This window comes from Melitaea cinxia, chromosome 20 (assembly GCF_905220565.1).
Source record: "Melitaea cinxia chromosome 20, ilMelCinx1.1, whole genome shotgun sequence".
Classification (NCBI taxonomy): Eukaryota; Metazoa; Arthropoda; class Insecta; order Lepidoptera; family Nymphalidae; genus Melitaea; species Melitaea cinxia.
In genome coordinates this window covers 12,314,921-12,337,059 of record NC_059413.1, presented here as the reverse complement: position 1 = coordinate 12,337,059, position 22,139 = coordinate 12,314,921, and the positions used below count along the sequence as shown (strand labels likewise).

Genomic DNA, 22,139 nt, shown 5'->3' with positions numbered 1-22,139 from the left:
CACTACCGCGCCGTGCTGCCGCCCGGCGACTACCGCGTCATCGTGCGCTGCCACGGGTACCGCGACCTGGTGAGTGTGTGAGGTGCGGTGCAGTGTGTAGTGTGGTGTAGTGTGCGACACTACCGCGCCGTGCTGCCGCCCGGCGACTACCGCGTCATCGTGCGCTGCCACGGGTACCGCGACCTGGTGAGTGTGTGAGGTGCGGTGCAGTGTGTAGTGTGGTGTAGTGTGCGACACTACCGCGCCGTGCTGCCGCCCGGCGACTACCGCGTCATCGTGCGCTGCCACGGGTACCGCGACCTGGTGAGTGTGTGAGGTGCGGTGCAGTGTGTAGTGTGGTGTAGTGTGCGACACTACCGCGCCGTGCTGCCGCCCGGCGACTACCGCGTCATCGTGCGCTGCCACGGGTACCGCGACCTGGTGAGTGTGTGAGGTGCGGTGCAGTGTGTAGTGTGGTGTAGTGTGCGACACTACCGCGCCGTGCTGCCGCCCGGCGACTACCGCGTCATCGTGCGCTGCCACGGGTACCGCGACCTGGTGAGTGTGTGTGAGGTGCGGTGCAGTGTGTAGTGTGGTGTAGTGTGCGACCCTACCGCGCCGTGCTGCCGCCCGGCGACTACCGCGTCATCGTGCGCTGCCACGGGTACCGCGACCTGGTGAGTGTGTGAGGTGCGGTGCAGTGTGTAGTGTAGTGTGCGACACTACCGCGCCGTGCTGCCGCCCGGCGACTACCGCGTCATCGTGCGCTGCCACGGGTACCGCGACCTGGTGAGTGTGTGTGAGGTGCGGTGCACTGTGTAGTGTAGTGTAGTGTGCGACACTACCGCGCCGTGCTGCCGCCCGGCGACTACCGCGTCATCGTGCGCTGCCACGGGTACCGCGACCTGGTGAGTGTGTGTGAGGTGCGGTGCAGTGTGTAGTGTAGTGTAGTGTGCGACACTACCGCGCCGTGCTGCCACCTGGCGACTACCGCGTCATCGTGCGCTGCCACGGGTACCGCGACCTGGTGATTGTGTGTGAGGTGCGGTGCAGTGTGTAGTGTAGTGTAGTGCGCGACACTACCGCGCCGTGCTGCCGCCCGGCGACTACCGCGTCATCGTGCGCTGCCACGGGTACCGCGACCTGGTGAGTGTGTGAGGTGCGGTGCAGTGTGTAGTGTGGTGTAGTGTGCGACACTACCGCGCCGTGCTGCCGCCCGGCGACTACCGCGTCATCGTGCGCTGCCACGGGTACCGCGACCTGGTGAGTGTGTGAGGTGCGGTGCAGTGTGTAGTGTAGTGTAGTGTAGTGTGCGACACTACCGCGCCGTGCTGCCGCCCGGCGACTACCGCGTCATCGTGCGCTGCCACGGGTACCGCGACCTGGTGAGTGTGTGAGGTGCGGTGCAGTGTGTAGTGTGGTGTAGTGTGCGACACTACCGCGCCGTGCTGCCGCCCGGCGACTACCGCGTCATCGTGCGCTGCCACGGGTACCGCGACCTGGTGAGTGTGTGAGGTGCGGTGCAGTGTGTAGTGTGGTGTAGTGTGCGACACTACCGCGCCGTGCTGCCGCCCGGCGACTACCGCGTCATCGTGCGCTGCCACGGGTACCGCGACCTGGTGAGTGTGTGTGAGGTGCGGTGCAGTGTGTAGTGTGGTGTAGTGTGCGACACTACCGCGCCGTGCTGCCGCCCGGCGACTACCGCGTCATCGTGCGCTGCCACGGGTACCGCGACCTGGTGAGTGTGTGAGGTGCGGTGCAGTGTGTAGTGTAGTGTGCGACACTACCGCGCCGTGCTGCCGCCCGGCGACTACCGCGTCATCGTGCGCTGCCACGGGTACCGCGACCTGGTGAGTGTGTGTGAGGTGCGGTGCACTGTGTAGTGTAGTGTAGTGTGCGACACTACCGCGCCGTGCTGCCGCCCGGCGACTACCGCGTCATCGTGCGCTGCCACGGGTACCGCGACCTGGTGAGTGTGTGAGGTGCGGTGCAGTGTGTAGTGTGGTGTAGTGTGCGACACTACCGCGCCGTGCTGCCGCCCGGCGACTACCGCGTCATCGTGCGCTGCCACGGGTACCGCGACCTGGTGAGTGTGTGAGGTGCGGTGCAGTGTGTAGTGTGGTGTAGTGTGCGACACTACCGCGCCGTGCTGCCGCCCGGCGACTACCGCGTCATCGTGCGCTGCCACGGGTACCGCGACCTGGTGAGTGTGTGTGAGGTGCGGTGCAGTGTGTAGTGTGGTGTAGTGTGCGACACTACCGCGCCGTGCTGCCGCCCGGCGACTACCGCGTCATCGTGCGCTGCCACGGGTACCGCGACCTGGTGAGTGTGTGAGGTGCGGTGCAGTGTGTAGTGTAGTGTGCGACACTACCGCGCCGTGCTGCCGCCCGGCGACTACCGCGTCATCGTGCGCTGCCACGGGTACCGCGACCTGGTGAGTGTGTGTGAGGTGCGGTGCACTGTGTAGTGTAGTGTAGTGTGCGACACTACCGCGCCGTGCTGCCGCCCGGCGACTACCGCGTCATCGTGCGCTGCCACGGGTACCGCGACCTGGTGAGTGTGTGTGAGGTGCGGTGCAGTGTGTAGTGTAGTGTAGTGTGCGACACTACCGCGCCGTGCTGCCACCTGGCGACTACCGCGTCATCGTGCGCTGCCACGGGTACCGCGACCTGGTGATTGTGTGTGAGGTGCGGTGCAGTGTGTAGTGTAGTGTAGTGCGCGACACTACCGCGCCGTGCTGCCGCCCGGCGACTACCGCGTCATCGTGCGCTGCCACGGGTACCGCGACCTGGTGAGTGTGTGAGGTGCGGTGCAGTGTGTAGTGTGGTGTAGTGTGCGACACTACCGCGCCGTGCTGCCGCCCGGCGACTACCGCGTCATCGTGCGCTGCCACGGGTACCGCGACCTGGTGAGTGTGTGAGGTGCGGTGCAGTGTGTAGTGTAGTGTAGTGTAGTGTGCGACACTACCGCGCCGTGCTGCCGCCCGGCGACTACCGCGTCATCGTGCGCTGCCACGGGTACCGCGACCTGGTGAGTGTGTGAGGTGCGGTGCAGTGTGTAGTGTGGTGTAGTGTGCGACACTACCGCGCCGTGCTGCCGCCCGGCGACTACCGCGTCATCGTGCGCTGCCACGGGTACCGCGACCTGGTGAGTGTGTGAGGTGCGGTGCAGTGTGTAGTGTGGTGTAGTGTGCGACACTACCGCGCCGTGCTGCCGCCCGGCGACTACCGCGTCATCGTGCGCTGCCACGGGTACCGCGACCTGGTGAGTGTGTGTAGTGTAGTGTAGTGTGCGACACTACCGCGCCGTGCTGCCGCCCGGCGACTACCGCGTCATCGTGCGCTGCCACGGGTACCGCGACCTGGTGAGTGTGTGTGAGGTGCGGTGCAGTGTGTAGTGTAGTGTAGTGTGCGACACTACCGCGCCGTGCTGCCACCTGGCGACTACCGCGTCATCGTGCGCTGCCACGGGTACCGCGACCTGGTGATTGTGTGTGAGGTGCGGTGCAGTGTGTAGTGTAGTGTAGTGCGCGACACTACCGCGCCGTGCTGCCGCCCGGCGACTACCGCGTCATCGTGTGCTGCCACGGGTACCGCGACCTGGTAAAACTTTTAAGCTTGAGGGTAGTAAGCTGGTGAATGCGTGACAGCGTTACGAAAAGTGTGATCGGACCAGGCGAACGGAAGTTGAGAGGGAGATATAAGTTAGTGAAAATAGAGAGAGTTACTTTCGTTGGTTTACTTCAGTCGTGCGGTCTAAAGCACACTTGTTTTTTTTTATATTTCCTTTTAAGTTGTATATCATTGTCCAAAAAAAAAGTTGATGCTTTTATTGACAAGTTAATAAAATAAAGTCAACTTTGATGATTTAATAATTAATTTTTTATATTACAATATGTCTAAAGCAATAATTTTGTACAGATGTTAAATTGGCGAGTGGTCGACGGAGTAGTAAAGCAAAAGGACGTAGTTCTCAAACGGGTCAACTCGGAGGAGATCCCTGGAGGGCAGTTTGAGGAGTTACCCATCCCGAAAGATCCTGACACCGTTTATATTACTGGTATGTTATGCTTGTTTCTTTGGAAATTGTACTAAGAACTATCCATTAATTAGTCACATGTTGGGGGGTTGACAAAGTACATCTCAACTTTGTAACATCATATTAAAACATGATATTTAATCTACATACCTATTAATGCGTAACTTAATTTTTTGGCGAATTGAAACTCCCATTACTAATTTATAAATTTTCATACTTATGTTTGATTTATGTTGATTTTATTGAAAAGTAATTAAAATAAATATTATGTAGAAACTGATGTTCTAATTTAATAATTTTATATGTAAAATTGGAAAATATATGACGTCACACTGAGTAGGGGATGGTCTCAGATGTGTGACTAAAGGTGACAAGTATGGGGGTGGGGTCAAAAATCATGAAATTTGTTTGATTTAATGTATGGATAAGCACTTATTAAAGTTCTTTCATGTCGCTTTAGCCTATAATATCCCACTACTGGGCATAAGCCTCTTTCCCCATGTAGGAGAAGGATCAGAGCTTAATCCACCACGCTGCTCCAATGCGAGTTGGCGAATATATTCCCTACTATGAGTAACGATCGCTATCAGCTGTACATGATAACAACCGGAACCGACGGCTTAACGTGCTCTCCGAGGCACGGTGAGGAGGCTCACAAGGACTGCACAAACACCCAGACCACGGCAAACACCTGTTATGTACAAATGTTTGTCATGTCCCCGCACATGTCCCCGCAACCGCCAGCGCAACAGGTACAATCCATAGCTGAGACCGCTGCGCTAACGCGGCGTCACACGTGTAATACACACACGTGTCGTGTATTAAGACCATTTCTTAGCCTACAACCCCCAAATACTAACGCTTTGTTCTACATAACACATTCTAAAAAAATGTTTTTTACAAAAAACTTAAAAAGATTATAAAATTGGAAAAATGAATAGAATAATTTTTATTTGAGTGTTACCAGATCTATGTCTAAATTTAGAGCAATATATTTTGTGTAAATCAGCAATGATGTTTAAATTTTAAAAAAAAAAAGTTAAATGTTTTTCCGTTCTAATATCCAAATTATACTTCTTTACAGGATTAGCCCTTGATCGTAACAGTGGCCCACTACCCAACACAGAACTATCAATCTTCCCGTTGGACTCCAAGCGACCAATATCGAGTAACACCAGCGACCAATACGGTCGATTCGTGGTCAAGCTACCGATCACCTTCATGGGGCATGAAGTCTTAATATCGGCTGTTAATGATGGGTTCATTACTAAGAATAGGCATGTAAAGGTGAGTAAAGAGAAACATTTTATTGAGTTATTTGATTTTTTTTTTTTTTTTTAGGGAGGTGCATAGCATGAAATTTCTTTAACGAAATTTGGGGCAACCCGCCTGGGGTTAGTACCTTAACCTTACAGAAGATGATAGCAAAATAATATTACTCTCAATTGGTGTTGTGTTCCGTGGTGAGTAATGTGGCCAGAGCTTCTGAGAAGGGTAGGTTAGGATCGGCAACGCGTTCGCAATACTCCTTAGTGTTGCACGTATCCAAAGTAATACACTTATTTACCACCTTCTTAGTAAAAAGACGTAGTGACATCCTGCTCATGCATGAAGTAGATATGTCTAACTCATTCTGTCTTAGGGTCTGTATCACCTGTTGTTGAACTATCTGACCTTTAAAATAAAATAAAAAAATAAAAATCATTTATTTCGACCTTAAAGATCATATTTGTTAGTAACATATATAAGAAAAACACTAGTCTAATGTTAGTAAACTTAAAACTACCTTAATCTATATCTTATATCTAATACAGCCCTGATTTGTCAGCACGTGAACCATACGGCAGTGGTTCAGGTACTGACAATCCAGTCTGTCAGCAAATGCCCTCAGGATGCCACTGGGACTATCCCTAACCCTGCGCACCAGGGATGTGCACCGCTTGCGCATGGTCGAGTGAAAACAATCAACATGCGCATCAGCGAACATACCCGACGCACTGCAGCATCGAGGCAGTCCCATCAGCATCCTGAAAGCATTATTGTACTGAACGCGCAGAGCATTGTACTGTTTCTGCGTAAAATCGATCCACAGGCTGCTTGTGTATAATGAAGTACAGTAAGCTCTAAAGAGCGTTACTTTAACCGGGGTGGAACAACGAACAAACCTGCGAGCTATCATGTTCGCCCTAACCGACAATGCTCTGCGCTCTCTCTCGATATCAGCATCGTCTTTCAAGTCAAAGGTTACCACATGACCAAGATATTTAAATTGCGACACCCTCTTTAACGGCGTACCATATAATTTAATGGGTGGTACAATTGATGGTAATGCTTTTCCTTTGGCCTGAAAGACCATACATTCGCTTTTTTTCACATTATAAATAAGGCCGTGACTGTGAGCATAGTTTTCACATATGCTCAACAGTTTCGCTAAGCCACAAACAGAAGCACTCAGCAACACCATGTCGTCAGCGTAACTGATGTTGCTAAGACATACTCCGTCAATGTGACAACCGACATGTGTGCCACTGAGCTCCTCTATGAGGGCATTGACATATAAGTTGAAGAGCTTAGGGGAGGTTAGACCTGCCTGTCTAACTCCGCACTCCAACCTATATGGCTGCGAATAAGATTCGGACCATCGCACAACATTGACCTGGTTACGGTACCAATATTTGAAGATTCTGGTTGCTTCTTCAGGCAGTCCAGTATTTTTCAATTTCTGCCATAGGATATCGTAACTTACCAGGTCAAAAGCCTTACTAAGGTCGAGAAAACAGGCATATACAGATGTACGTCTAACCGAATAGTACTTAACAGTCTGCTTCAGACATAGTATGGCCGACTCAGTTGATAAACCTGGCCTGAAACCAAACTGATTATCATGTAAGCTTATATATTTATCAAGGTGGACGCTAAGCAAACTGTCAAGAACCTTCGCAACAACCGTGGCTAGTGAGATAGGCCTGTAATTGGATTTATCAGACACATCCCCCGTTCTGTTCTTCACAATTGGCACCACCACAGTTCTCATCAGCGCTGAAGGCAAGTACGAGTGTGCCATGCACAAGTTATAAAACATGGCAAGCACTCCGGGCAGATGAGGACCCGCATATCTTAGATGTTCAATACTCAGACCGTCATGGCCAGGAGACTTGCCACGGGACATAGAGGCTATAGCATTATTGACATCCATTGCTGTAAATCGGATTTCAATCTCCTGACCACCCGTACAATCATCTCTTCCAAGCTGTGATGGTCCCAACGGTGACGTCACCGCAAAACGGTCTCTGAACATGTCCGCTATAATACTATGGTCATTAATACCCTCAACGCTCACTGGTAAGCCAGGTCTACCATTTAATTTATTGGTAGATTTCCAAAAGTTCTTAAAGTCATTGTTCGAATGCTGCGTAGCCGCAATGTCCATTTTAATTTGCTCGCTGTGGTTTTGACACCAGCGTAAGCGTGACTTAAATACATTGCGACTACGCCGCATTTCCTCATATACTTCTCCACTATCTGGTTTACCCCACCAAACCCACATTAAAAATTTAGATCTGGCCTCCCCGTGAGCATCGCGCACATATCTGTCCCACCCAACCACCGGCCGCCCCCCGCCACGCAATCTTACAGTGTTGGATTCCGTTGCGGCTACCGTCAAAATATCTATAATTTCGCCATATAATTTATCGATAAGTAAAGTGTGATCGGTAGACTCGCAAGTAAAATCACTACAAGAACGAAAATCTTCGGGGAAATCGATTGATCTCAATTTTTCATGACATAATTTCGTATATAATAAAATATCCTCCGGTTTTCTATTTCCCCATAGAATCCCGTTTACAACTTTATATGTACTCGTATACTTCGGTTTAACAATATCCAAATTACATTTAATTATTAAAGGGTAATGGTCAGACCACAACACATCGTACTTTACACTAACATTCAAAATAGACGATACCGCAGATTTCGTGGTTATACAGTGATCTAGCCACCTTTTCGACCCGTGGGCTTCACTAACAAATGTGTATGTGTCCGCGCTCACTCCTAAAAACTGTACATCTATACATGACCAGTTTTGTTCGTCACAGAAACACGTCAACTCTTCATAAAAGCGTTCGTTTGGATGCGCGTTAAAGTCGCCGAGTATATAGACACATTCTATATTAATATTATCAATAATAGCACTCACCGAGCTGAGGCAGTCCGTAAACTCCGCGAGATTTACCACTGTATCCGTCGGCATATATACGCTAAACACTAGGATGGACCTATCACCCAGCACTATTTTTATCGCACATATTCGCGGATTATCACAGTTTATTACTGACACATTTTGAAATACACTTTTATTCCACAATAACGCTACACCTCCGTAAGGTCGACCGCAGACCATGCCCGCCGCCGTATCTATCGCAGAGGTGCCCGTACTGCCGAAACGATCATCAATCTCGCTAAGAAACTGAATATCGTGTGGAAATAACCACGTTTCTTGAAGCGCAATAACAACCGATGACTGACACAACTGCCTCACATGCTCAGCTGATCGTTTTATACTCTTACAATTAAAACTGACAAAAGTACACGGGAAAATTTTATCCATTACCATTTGGGGTCGGGCCGTTCACGGTATTCACTGTACCGTTCGTTCCAGAGCTATGGTTGCGCTTGAAGTTGACGAAGCGCCTAAAAATCACACCTTGGGGCCAAAGCGTTTTATCTAAGAAAATATCTATTTTCCGCTCTGATACAAAAAATTTGTAAGCGTTGTAGTCCTTGTTTTCTTTACTAAAGGAAATCTTTTCGAGTATTATCTTTTCTCTCGTTTTATTGTAAACGTATTGCACAATATCGTTTTCCGTCGTGTCCCGATGAATCATCGTTATAAATATGGGCACTTTTCGATCTGCCGCTTTAAAATTACTTTCTTCGTTGGAGACACCCGCGGCTCCCGTATAACGGTATCTCGTTTGTTTCTGGCCTCGTCGCACCACTCTCCACTCCCCCTCCGCGCTCGCTACTTCGGCGAACGACCGCGCAATTGCACCCGCTGCCTGTTTCGACGCTGCCCCCGAGCTGGCTGGCGGGCTGGCTCGTGGCTCGGTCGGCGCGGGCGTCGGCGATGATGCAATACTCGGCCGGCCCGCACCCGCTACCGCACCGATTACTTGTTCCGCGACGCGCGCTCCTTCACCAGCTGAGACAACGCTGCTGACCGTTACTTGAGATTTATAATTACCCTCCATAAAATTTATACATCTGTAATTCAGATTACAATCTTTCGGAGATGACGGTTCCTCGTTAAGATGTTGACTTTGATTCGTAATAATCGTATCATCGAATTGCGACAATCCAATCGGACCACTGTCCCGATATGCTCCTCTTCGCATATTCACCTTTACCGCCGAAAAGGGCGGCGACGTTTGCTTAAAATGTTGGCACTCCCTTTTAAGCTCTTCCAGCTGGTCTACGGTTACGTATGAAGACTTGATATTTTTAATGTCAGCCTGCACAACAGCCAGATCCTTCAGTAGTTTAGATACGTCCAGGTGATCAAATGTAATCGGAGGCAATTTATCTAAATCTCTCGCCACGAAAATTGGCAAAACGTCAGGGTCGGTGACCTTAAAAAGGCCGATTATATCGTTCATGGAGCGATTTTCTTTGCCTTTACCCTTCCTCGTAGTTTTGCGCTGATCCGCCGGTAGGGAATTCACGAGCAAGTTTTTTGCATCCTCAATTTGTTCCGATGAGAACGTAGAAGCACATATTCTAACAATGCTGTCCTCATCTGCTACAGACAGCTTGTTTTGCACGTATGCTAATAACTCGCTAATAACTATATTACAACTATTACACTTTAACGTCATTTTCGAAACTTGTAACGCCGCCGCCGTAACGGTTTCACTGTAATCACGTGTGACACGACCGTCTCGAGACGCGGCGCGCGCGCAACTGACGGTATACCCGAATAAAAGTTTTTTTTTTGTTTTTTATTTTCACCTTCAAACTACTCATTATTCGTCAGAAAAGATACTTTAGCATAACCGAAAATAATCAGCTTTTTAATTATTTTCGATAATCTTGTCAATCATGTGACGTATCTTGACCAAATTGTCCAACAATGTTGCCATCTTCCAGATGCCGCAACAACCTTCGTTTTTTTCAATCGTATTCATGACGGACTTTGACAAAAAATAAAATAAAATAATTTTGTTTCAGATAAACAGCAATGACAACATCACTCCCAATATCTTGTTCAAGTTGGAGAAGGATGATAACATACTGGGAATGTCCCGTTTCGTCTTCGTTATGGTGGCAGGTACTGTTATAGCGAAATTTATTATGTTATAGAGTGGACACAAGTGAAAAAGTTAAACCATACATTATGTACCGTTTCTTAGCTAAAATAAAAAAAGTATTTATCATCATAGGTTGTTATCTGTAATACAAACATTAAGTTGCTTACTTTAGGGACAGAGGATCGTGTGAATGAGTTATAAGATATTTATTTAGGTATTCAACTATATAACAAAGAAGTAATAGCTTAAGTCTATTTGTAAACATCTTTATGTGTATTATATTTGTGCAAATCAGTGCACATGAGCGTCCGTAATCACCTAACGTTATCTGTGAGGTTATAAAAAAAAAAATTAATAGGATATAATTTTTAACCGACTTCAAAAAAAGGAGGAGGTTACTCAATTCGACCGTATATATATATATATATATATATATATATATATATATATATATATATATATATATATATATATATATATATTTTTTTATGTATGTTCGGAGATAACTTGTTCGTTTATGAACCGATTTGGATAATTCTTTTTTTGTTGGAAAGGAGATATTCATAGTGTGGTACCATGATAAGGAAACCAGGATCTAATGATGGGATCCCAGAGAAATCGAGGGAAACTTTCAAAAATCGTAAGGGTGACTAGTAAATTTAATCATGTTTTCATTAAGTACTATAAAGCACTACTATTTAATAAAGGTCTGGAGTCGATCTGATGATGGAGAAGAAAGATAGTCGAGGGAACTCTTCAACAATTTATAGCAATTACCTGCTTTTTGAACTTAATTCGTTTCTATTGATGAGAACTTTGCACCTGTATGAGTTATAAGTGCCATTACAGTCTGATGATGGAGACAAAAGTTAGTCGAGGGAACTCTTTAACGATTTATAGCGATTACCTGCTGTTTGAACTTAATTCGTTTCTATTGATGAGAACTTTGCACCTTTATGAGTTATAAGTGCCATTACAGTTTGATGATGGAGACAAAAGTTAGTCGAGGGAACTCTTTAACGATTTATAGCGATTACCTGCTGTTTGAACTTAATTCGTTTCTATTGATGAGAACTTTGCATATATATGAGTTATAAGTGCCATTTCAGTCTGATGATGGAGACGAAAGATAGTTGAGGGTACTCTTCAACGACTTATAGCAATTACCTGCTGTTTGAACTTAATTCGTTTCTATTGATGAGAACTTTGCACCTATATGAGTTACAAGTGCCATTAAAGTCTGATGATGGAGACGAAAGATAGTCGAGGGAACTTTTCAACGATTTATAGCAATTACCTGCTGTGTGATCATCTGTATCGCAGGACCAGGTTTGATGATGGAGCCCATAAACACTCGAGGGAATTTCTCAACAATTTACAGCAGTTACCTTTTGCTGTTTGACGACCGCTTTGATATAATGGTGCATGTGCCGTGTCGGCGGCGCCTAAACACCGACGGTCGCGGGTTCTATTCCCGCTCGGAGTGCATATTTATGTTTACACAAATATTTATTTTCGGTCTAGTTGGTAATCCTTGTGGTTCTCCCAACCTAGCCTCGGAGAACACGCTAGGCTGTCAGTCCCGGTTGTTATTACGTACACCTGATAGCGAACTTTACTCATAGTATGTCGACGCGTTAGCGCAGCGGTCACAGCACCGTCTGTTGCGCTGGCGTTAGTGGGTTCCCGCGCACGACAGACATTTGTATTGGCCATATAGATGTTTGTCATGATCTGGGTGTTTGTGCTTGTGTATTGTGTATGTTTCCGAACGCCCAGACCACGACAAACATCTATATGGCCAATACAAATATCTGTCGTGAGCGGGGATCGAACCCGCGACCGCCAGCGTAGCCGTTAATATTCAATAAATAAATGTGTGTATGTGTTTTCAATTCTGTTGCGTTTATTGATAGGTGTGGTCGGCGTAGCTGTAGTAGTGGCGGGGGCGTGGTGCTTCGCTCAGAGACAGAAGGCTCAAATGGCGAGACGGGACTACCACTTTGTTGCACTACCCTCCGAGGACAAGAGGCCGCTGTGTGAGGACGAGACCTATGGTAAGATTTATTTATTTAAATAACGCTTGCTAACAGAGCATACAATAAAAAATGTGTGTGTGTATGTGTGTGTGCCATTCATACACGGACGAAGTGAAACTTTTGAAAACTAGAAGAAAGATACGCCGTTGCGACTTCTGTCGACGATGATCACTGTCTCGTGAAAAAGGTCGTAAGCGCCATGCGCGACGACGCGATAACGCGACTCTTACGCGTTTTGAGCAGTAATGTAATTCCATCTAATTGTATTCTATACATTTGTGTTTCTTTCTTATAATAAATAAACTTATAATTTATAATGGATTGCAGAACGACCTAGATCTTCTCAGACTTTGTACATGTATCATCTGATGTATTATTAAATAATAAGTAAATCACTCGTAATCTTCGACCGACTAGTAAGATAAGAAATCTGTGCCTCCTGACCGGACGCACCACGTAAGCACAAATGGTCATGTCATGACAAACAGTTGTATAAACAATACATGTTATATCCATACCATGCTTGTTATTAGCTTTTTAGTTTTCTATTCTTTATATATATATATATATATATATATATAAATCTCGTGTCACAATGTTTGTCCTCAATGGACTCCTAAACTACTTAACCGATTTTAGTCAAATTTGCACACCGTGTGCAGTTTGATCCAACTTAAAAGATAGGCTATATTTTATTTTGATATATTATGTTATTATTATATTTCAGAAAAAAATAAGGTGATACGAAGTTCGCCAGGTCAGCTAGTATATATATAGTTATTACTAGCTGACCTCTAGACTGACTAGCTGACACTGACTTCGTATCGCCTTATTTTTTTATAATAATTACATATTAAAATAAAATATAGCCTATCTTTTAAATTGGATCAAACCGCACACGGTGTGCAAATTTGATTAAAATCGGTTTAGTAGTTCATCGCGGACAAACAACGGGACGCGTAATTTATACATAGTTATTATAAGCTGTAAGCTATCCGAATAAAAGAAATAAATACAGAAGAACGGTAATCGAACCCGAGAACTTTACCACACAATTAGTTAATTATACTATTCCACCAATCCCTTACCGTTTAGCAGTGTTAGAATAGTTTTTGTACAACTACCCTCCAAATGAAAGACGAGTTTTATGATACAACACTCGAAATTAATACAAAAAAGAATAAATTCTTCAATTTCAAATGCTAAATATGAGCAAAATTAATTTATTACTGAATCTATTTAATACTTTAGATTCTACGGAACATACTGCGATTACTATTTTGAAACTCCTGATATTTTGGTGACATTGCAGGCGCTTATTAGTTCCGTAGAATCAAAAATGTTTATAGTGACCATAAAACTTTAAAATTTTATATTTATTTAATAATCAGATATAGTAAGAAAGCCGTACTACGATGAAGAGGACATACCGCCGTCTGAAACTGACTCCGAAGAGGACATCATACTCCTCAGGTCAGAAAGAGATTGGAAACCGGTAAACGATGAGTAAATGCAACTAATATTTAAGATATACTGTAGTTTTATAGCCTAAAGCATCCTAATGAGGGTAGAATCATATTAAAATAATTTTATATTTGAATGTGTTATTAAAAGGGGATTTCCCGGTTGCCTGTAATAAAATATTCATAAATATGAAATTTTACAAAAAAATATTTCGATATGGCAATAATTTTTGTCCTAATGTTACTGTGATATTGACAACATTTTTCCGTCGATTTTTTAATTTCATTTACATCATGTCCTTTATTAAGATTCTGAATGAAAAAAAAAATTATTACTATTTCAATTTTTTTATTTTCTTTCTTTGTAACCAACTGATGGTTACAATTAAAAAAATGATAATAATAATCCTACGTCCAAGAATCTTAATATAACTTTTTTTATCAAGTATATTTATTTTATCAAACGACACTCAACCAAAAATGAGGAGTCTAATATTAATAAGGTCCTTAATGTGAAGGTGGTATTAATATGAAAAATGTTTTATTAAAACTGACATCTTTACTGATATATTTAAAAAAATCAATTTATAAAAATAAAAAAAAAATAAATACAATTTTTCTAATAACGCTATGTTATTACTATATCACGTAAACATCGATTTTGATATCACAGAAATATTTATTTTACACTAGCTGAGACCCGCAATTTTACCCGCGTAAATTTGAGAAAAAAACCCACAAATTTTATTATTAGTATTAAAACATTCCGTGGGCCTTAAGGAACATACAAAAAAATATGCCGAATTAGTCGAGCTATTCTCGAGTCATGCGCCTAGCAACATTCATTTTTATTTATATATATTAAATAAGATAATAAATATTAAGATCCTAAAACTAAATTAATATACGTTAATTATTAATAATTTTATGTAAGATCTTAATTTAATTTTTTTTTAGATATATATCGAAATTTCTTCACTTACAAAAAAGTAATTCTGTTTCTTTTCTTTTTATTAAATAATATAAATATTGGAAATTAATTATAAATTCTACTTAAAGCTTACTGTATTTACTATCTATTCGTATTTTGTCGAACGGTACTAAAATATATAAATACATTAAAATTGGTATTGTAATATGGTAAATGGTAACTATACAAAGATGACATTCCCGTGTGTATTGACTCTTCGTTTATACATAATTATAAATATTATGAAACGTATGAAAAGTTTGAAATTACGCTAATTTTGTACAATTTTAATTTCATTATTTTTTTTGTATTGTTTATTCCTATATGTATACAAATAATATATTTAAAAACTATAATGTAAAAAATTATACACAAACGTTTTACTTCAATAAAATAACCTTTTTTTAATATGTTTAATGCTTCACACTACTACTTACTACTGAATAAGCATAATTTTTTTTTAGTTTAATATAATAATAATAAATTTTCTAACATGCGACTCTGTTTAAAAAACATTCCTACTTACAGAATTTTACATACTATATTAAACTGATCTTAATGTATAAGTACCAATATATCAATATTGTATGTAAATTATACAAAAATAAATATATACATATATCATGCAACTTATACGAAAAGCAATATTATATACTTCAACTTCTTAATATATTTTATAAGTATTTGACATTTTGGATTACTTTTTTTTCTCATCTCATTAATGATTGTCTAACTTGTAGTATAATTTAAATTTCAAAGTATTCGAATACTTTTGTATTCCTTATATTTTTAGTAACAAATTATTTAGTAATAATAACAAATTAATAACTCAGTTGTCTTCACGTTCCCCTATGTATTTGCTTGCTTTAATTTTAACTAACTTTGTATTCCAATAATGAGTTATGTTTTACAGGTATGACTAAATACATTTTAATTAATTAATGATATATTAATTTACTATGTTTATTTTTTATTTTAGTGTACTTTGTTGAAAAATTAGATAAAATATAATTACAAAATTTTAGTTAAATTATTAAATATAAAAATTTTATAAAATAATATTCTTACCAATTAAAAACTATCATATACCATACAAGTGCCTTTATAAAGTTTACGCACGAAGCAAAAATACACGCCTTAATAATATTAATAATAATGAATTTAGGATGAATCTCATTCATAAGGAAGCAACAGACAAAAGCAATAATAGATATTTACATTTTGATGTAATTTCTGTAAGCATTTAAGCAATTTGATTATTTTTATAAGTATTATATTGTTTTTGCTCATAAAATTATATTAATGAAAGTTTCTCAATAATGTATTATTTTTTAAATTAAAATTCAATAATATATATTAAAAAATTGAATAAACTATTCTAAATTCAGTGGTGCTTTTTAGTATTATCTATATAAATAATATATTTTATATTTTTATAAGGTATTTATTAAAGTATTGTGATAGTTTTAGAGTTAATAAATGTCTTAAAAAAATGTTTTATATATTTTTTTTTTCATTCCCAGTTCTATATTCCCTTTTTTCCTTTACCATTTTTTTTCCTTTTTTAAATATAAGAAGTTGATGCCGTTGCTATGGAACCTCGCATATAAATGGTGCAATGCCCCCAGACCATACCACAGATGACTATTATTTAATTTTATCACTTTTACTTTGAATAGCATGTCACGTCACAAATATTACTTGTTTGTTTAAAATTTCGCAAGAAGCCTCTCTTAAGTCCGTCTGCGAGGCTGCTGTAAAAATCTTCAAAGACCGCGACTGTTAGATTCACAAAATACGAAACAGGCTGATTTTGCGAACGAAAGAAAAGGAGCCTCGCTGATGCTACTTTGCCCAGTTCTTCATACTCGGACCAATTGCAATGTCCCGTCTACTCATCCTAAAGGAACTGTAATTGGAACATTACAACAGGAAGAAAAATACAAAAGGCGGCCACTAAAAAGCGATGTCTCCTAGGCGACCGTAGGGTAGAGGAAATGGTATGTCAATGGTAAAGTTATACAGTTTTTTAATTGATTGATGTAGCTCCAATTTTTTGTACAGCTTACAACCTCTTATCTAAAAGTATACCATAAAAAACAGCATGTTTGTGGAGATTTGAGAGTTTAATAAATACAGAAATCGCTTCAAAAGAAGAACATGAAGTAATTTTAAAATAACCGAGTGTGCTTTAGACCACACGACTAAAGTAACATCTGCAGAATATGCCTCCACTGTGTCTTAGATATACGAAATATAACTGACTATGAGAGAAAGAGAGAAGGAAACTGTGCCTCTTTCTCTCTTACTCCGTTCGCCTCGCCGGGTCACATTTTTCGTAACGCTCTCATCACGTAGTCACCAGCTTAATCCGCAAATTAAGCGTGCTAAAGAAGATGTACTTCAAAAATAACTGAGGTAGGGCACAGCAGGAATTTCCTGCTCAAAATATGGAGCATCCCGACTGGGGTAGTACCTGGACCTTACAGAAGATCACAGCTAAATAATACTCTTTTCAAGCAGTATTGTGTTCCTGTTGGTGAGTAAGGTGACCAGAGCTCCTGGGGGGATTGGGTCGGCAACGCGCTTGCGATGCTTCTGGTGTTGCAGGCGTCTATAAGCTACGGTAATAGCTTACCATCCGTACCAATCGCTTGTTTGCCGACCTGGTGACATAAAAAAAAACGAGTATTTGACCACACAATAATATACGAAACGTAACTATCTCTCTCTCTCTTTCTATCTTCACTAACTTATATCTCCCTCTCGACTTCCATTTGCCTCGCCCGATCACACTCTCGTCACGCATTCACCAGATTACTAAGGCAGTGCGTAAAGAAGTTTTAGTTCATAAATAATTAAAGTAATCAAACGAGATTTTATATTTCGTAATTAGACTAGAAAGTAGAGACTTGGAGACTGATTGTAAATTCTAAAAGTTCTGTGCTAGTATCCGAATTCCAGTTGAAATTATCTATGATACGTCATGTGTTTCATTTGACTTTTTGTGATTATTTATTGTGAAGTTGAAATTGTTGTAATTTAGCCTCAGCTATGCATATTTACCATGTACATTTACAATTACACGTAGACTAATATAAATATTTTGAGACAAGACAACACTGATAACAAGAAAGGCACGTTGTTATGGAAAGACCAAATAACAACTTTAGCGACATGAGCCGAAGAGCCGGAGAAATTTTTAGACGTATAAACAGACTAACAGACGGTCCTCTAACGAGAAAGAAACTAGTATTATTGATCTTAGTAGTAATATTTCTATTACTCTACATCGGACCAATTATAATGAACTCTTTCTTCAATAATGAGAGTTCCTCGAAAAGCAATCAGAATGTATGTCATCGGAACTTCTTGAACCCGTTCCAAGATGCTCTCAACGACTACGACGCTTATTTGAGATTGGAATCGTCTGCGACACTCCTGTCACTGAGTCACAACTATGTGCCTTATGTCGGAAACGGCCTGTTAGGTCTAGCGTTAGAACATGATTCTCATTTGAATATTAAATTTGGTAGGACCTTATCCTTACCAGTTTATTATCATCCACTGTACATAATAGACGATATAGATATGAAAGAGTCAACTCTAGTGGACTATAAAAATGGTGTTGTGCATAGATTTCAGTGCAGTAACACTGGATTACACGTATCTTACCAATACTATGCACATAGAACAATCCCCTCACTATTTGTTCAAGAAATCTTAATTAATAATCCCCTGAATGCACCAAAAAGCCTACACATATCTGTACCAAGGCTATCAGACTGGCCAACGTCTGTAAAGCAAACTATAAAACTTCATCAAGGGGTTGATGCAAATGAATATGAAGTTGTGACCGGTATGTTATCTCTACCTGAGAGTGAAAATGTAATTGCTGTGTCAGTTGTTTGTAGGAAACTAAAAAATGTTGTGCAAATTGAAGCTAGGGATGGCTTAGATCTTCTCATTCTAACCACAGTCCAGTACAGTAAACCTATCAAGAGGTCTGATTATGCAAAACACAAGGATATTGTTGAAAAGAAAGCAATTTCGGAAATGGAAAAAGTTATCGCAATGATTGGTGATAGAACTGCAGTAAGAAAATTAAGAGAAAACCACTCTAGAGTTTGGCAAGGTTTGTGGGACACTGGTTTTTACATATCTGATTCAAAAGCCAGTGGCGTCATTAATGGAGATAGGATTAATGCAACTATATATGCTATTCTCTCCCAAGTCAGAAGCTACGAACATGAGGAACACATAAAGTTCGAAACAAAATCAGAAATCCTTCGAACTCTTACTTATTCTGAAGGGTGTTACGAAGGATATTCTACATTGGACGCATTTAATTTGTGGAAACCATTAAATAACCTAGCGAACTTGAATAGTGTTGCAAGTATATGGCTATTAACATTAGAAAAGCAAGGTTGCCACAATCTCCTAAAAGCCGGAGCGAGTGGAGTCAACCAGGCTATGATCCTGAGTTTTGGTAGCTTAAGATTTAGCAATCAACATCTTGAATACAACATTCACCCGTCAAAACTGCATCGAGATTTTCTATTCCGTAGAATCAACTATGGAAACATGACTCACGTGAACATTAGTGTTATATTACAGGAAGACAATAAAGCAGCTATATTTGTAGCTTTAGATCGCTCCGACAAAACATACTACGCCTGCGATGCCGGCTGCTTGGATTCACCAGTACAATTAGGGCCTTATCGAAAGTATTTCCCAGTAAAATTAACAGAACCATTAACAGCAATATTGTATATAACAGCTGACAAGCAGCATATGGAGGATTTGAGGCATGCAATTCACGTTCATGAGGTCGTCGAGGCTCCTGCTCACGAGCACCATGTTATCGCCTTACACAGACATGGGCATAGTTTCGGTGGACTCAACCCCTTATTCTGGGTGTCCATCATAGTCCTAATAGTAATGTTCCATTTATTCCTCTGTAGGATAATCATGAATGAGTTCTGTGATAGTGGCACAAATATTAGTTACAAGAGATTGTATAACAAGGCTTAATTATAAATTTTATTTAAATGTGAATTTTTTATTTATTTAATGACTATTGTGAGCTTCAGTGCAAGAGTGGTTTATATAAAGCTTTGTGGTTTGAAAAGCATTTGAAAAGATAATGAAAATTTTTGTGTGGCTTATGCAACACTGACTGTAATGAAAAATGTTAGTCAAGTTTTCAAAAGAACTTTTATTTTGAAATAATTATCGTTTTTTATAATTAGAAATTTAAATAAAAGGTTGCAGTTAATGATTTAAATTTGTAAAAGATGTGCAGAGACATCAATAATAAATTGTGAACCTTAAACAAATCTTCTCTTTAGAACTTGACTTTGTAACAATTCATACAATGATTAGAATGTATCACGTTTTCAGTTCATAGTAGTTTCCTTGAACAATTAAAATATAATGAAAATTGTTATAACCCATAATACATGTAAATATTGTTTAATTATTTATCTTTTGATCTCTTGAGTTGTAGGCAATTTCTTAACTAATGTAGTTTAGTTTTGTGCGCAAATTTAATACGTCTTATTTTCATTACCATTACAGCCTATACAGTCCACTGCTGGACATAGGCCTCTACAAGTTTACGCCAAAAATAACGTGAACTCATGTGTTTTGCCCATAGTTACCACGCTGGGCAGGCGGGTTGGTGACCGCAGGGCTGGCTTTGTCGCACCTAAGACGCTGCTGCCCGTCTTCGGCCTGTGTCTTTAAAAGTCAGCGGTTAGATGGTTATCCCGCCACCGGTCGGCTTCTTAAGTTCCAAGGTGGTAGTGGAACCTTGTTATCCCTTAGTCGCCTCTTACGACACCCACGGAAAGAGAGGGGGTGGCTATATTCTTTGGTGCCGTAGCCACACAGCATTCTTATTTATGCTTATTATTATTTAGTCTTATTTTCATATGCATGAGTAAAATAGTAAAAAGTAATATTGGAGGGTGAAAAATTCCTCTGTGGATGTTTTGTAAAGTTTAAATGAATGTATATCTGATAAAAATATTTATTTCATAGTTCTATTGATTGTACATATTTGTATGCTGTACGAACATAGTTATATTGTTGTAAGATTGTGGTGTATATTTTTAAATAAAAAGGCAATTGTATATTGATTCTATACTTTTTGTTTCATTTTAAAACGCTAATACATGTCTAACCTGCTTATGTTGGAGTGATTGCTAAAAGCGATAAGGATTATCTTTTAGCGGCATATTTTGATACAAATATAGATTTGTAATGCATTACGATAACTATCAACAAAAAAGATAAACCACCCACACTGTAAGTATCCGTTATCGTCATCGTCTGTCGTCCATTACAAAGTCTATCAACTACAATTTTTGATATCGTGAGATTCATTCGTAAAAAAAATTAGGAAAATTGACTTTTTCATACGGTTTACATTAATAATGATGAAATTTATTGTCTAATGAATATTAATAATAACGCCCTGAAAGTTCAAATTAATGATGTTTTAATCTTTTTAATTCAGATAGCTATGTAGTATATAAGTAATTTAAACAAGCCGCAATGTTGAATTTACAGGAGCTATATATGTTGTTTTCACGTGTGGTTTAGTTGAGAAAATATCGTCAGGAAAATTTGTTAAAATCAGAAACATATTCACAAATTCTGTGCTAGTGTTAGCTTCGGGATTAATTAGATTTCACATCTAAGAAGGGTAGAGTAATACTTAGTAAGTGATTTTGTATTGCATGGGCGGAATCAGAACTTTTTAGGTTGGGGCAAAAACAAAAACCCGTAAAAGCTCAATAATTTCTATGCCGTCCTATACCCAAAAGGTTGTCTGGGATAAATCGCTCTTTCAGCGATGTTAAGATCGCCTTTGTATGTATTCCTCTAATTGTACATACTATTTTTGTTTGTATATTAATGGTATACAAGAAATATTATCATTATTATTAATAGTAATAAGTAGTAGAAATTAAAAATGGTTTTATTTACAGCAATTTAAAAATTTCCTTCAATATCTACACTACTTGAATAATAGCTTGCGGAGTTTAAAGCTTGATCTACCTAGACTTTCCTTAATAAAATCTTAAAAATTAATTACTGAGTCAGGGGAGGGCAAGTGCCCCATTGTGGGTACGCCCATGATATATTGTGTTCATCTTTGCCCCGCTGAAAATCATTTGATAACACTAACGTCTAATATTAAATAAGTGAATTAAGGCTGAGGTTATTATGAAGGTTTAAAAATAAGTATCTAGGTACTACTTAGTTTACTAAATTACTTAGGTACGCACTGTAGACAGTGACGTAGCGAGCTAAACTGGCGCCCGGGGCACAA

General features: G+C 40.8%; 2 protein-coding genes across 2 annotated transcripts in view; both read left to right on the top strand.

The window, feature by feature from the left end:
• LOC123663282 (carboxypeptidase D-like) overlaps positions 1-14,171 on the top strand; it is a 48,799-nt gene extending 34,628 nt beyond the window's left edge. The window contains exons 19-23 of the mRNA XM_045597972.1: positions 3,900-4,038; positions 5,102-5,304; positions 10,246-10,345; positions 12,242-12,382; positions 13,756-14,171. Of these exons, the coding sequence (XP_045453928.1) occupies positions 3,900-4,038; positions 5,102-5,304; positions 10,246-10,345; positions 12,242-12,382; positions 13,756-13,874 (702 nt within the window). The 3' untranslated portion in view covers positions 13,875-14,171. The remainder of the gene's footprint in view (positions 1-3,899; positions 4,039-5,101; positions 5,305-10,245; positions 10,346-12,241; positions 12,383-13,755) is intronic.
• Positions 14,172-17,944: 3,773 nt separating this feature from the next.
• Positions 17,945-19,849, top strand: LOC123663388 (uncharacterized protein KIAA2013 homolog). The gene has a single exon (XM_045598076.1). The coding sequence runs from the start codon at positions 17,945-17,947 to the stop codon at positions 19,829-19,831; it is 1,887 nt and encodes a 628-aa protein (XP_045454032.1). The 3' UTR covers positions 19,832-19,849.
• The last annotated feature ends 2,290 nt before the right edge of the window (positions 19,850-22,139 follow it).

Excerpts from the sequence above, each read along its gene's own strand:
- LOC123663388 (XM_045598076.1), top strand. The coding sequence starts at position 17,945 with ATGGAAAGACCAAATAACAACTTTAGCGACATGAGCCGAAGAGCCGGA.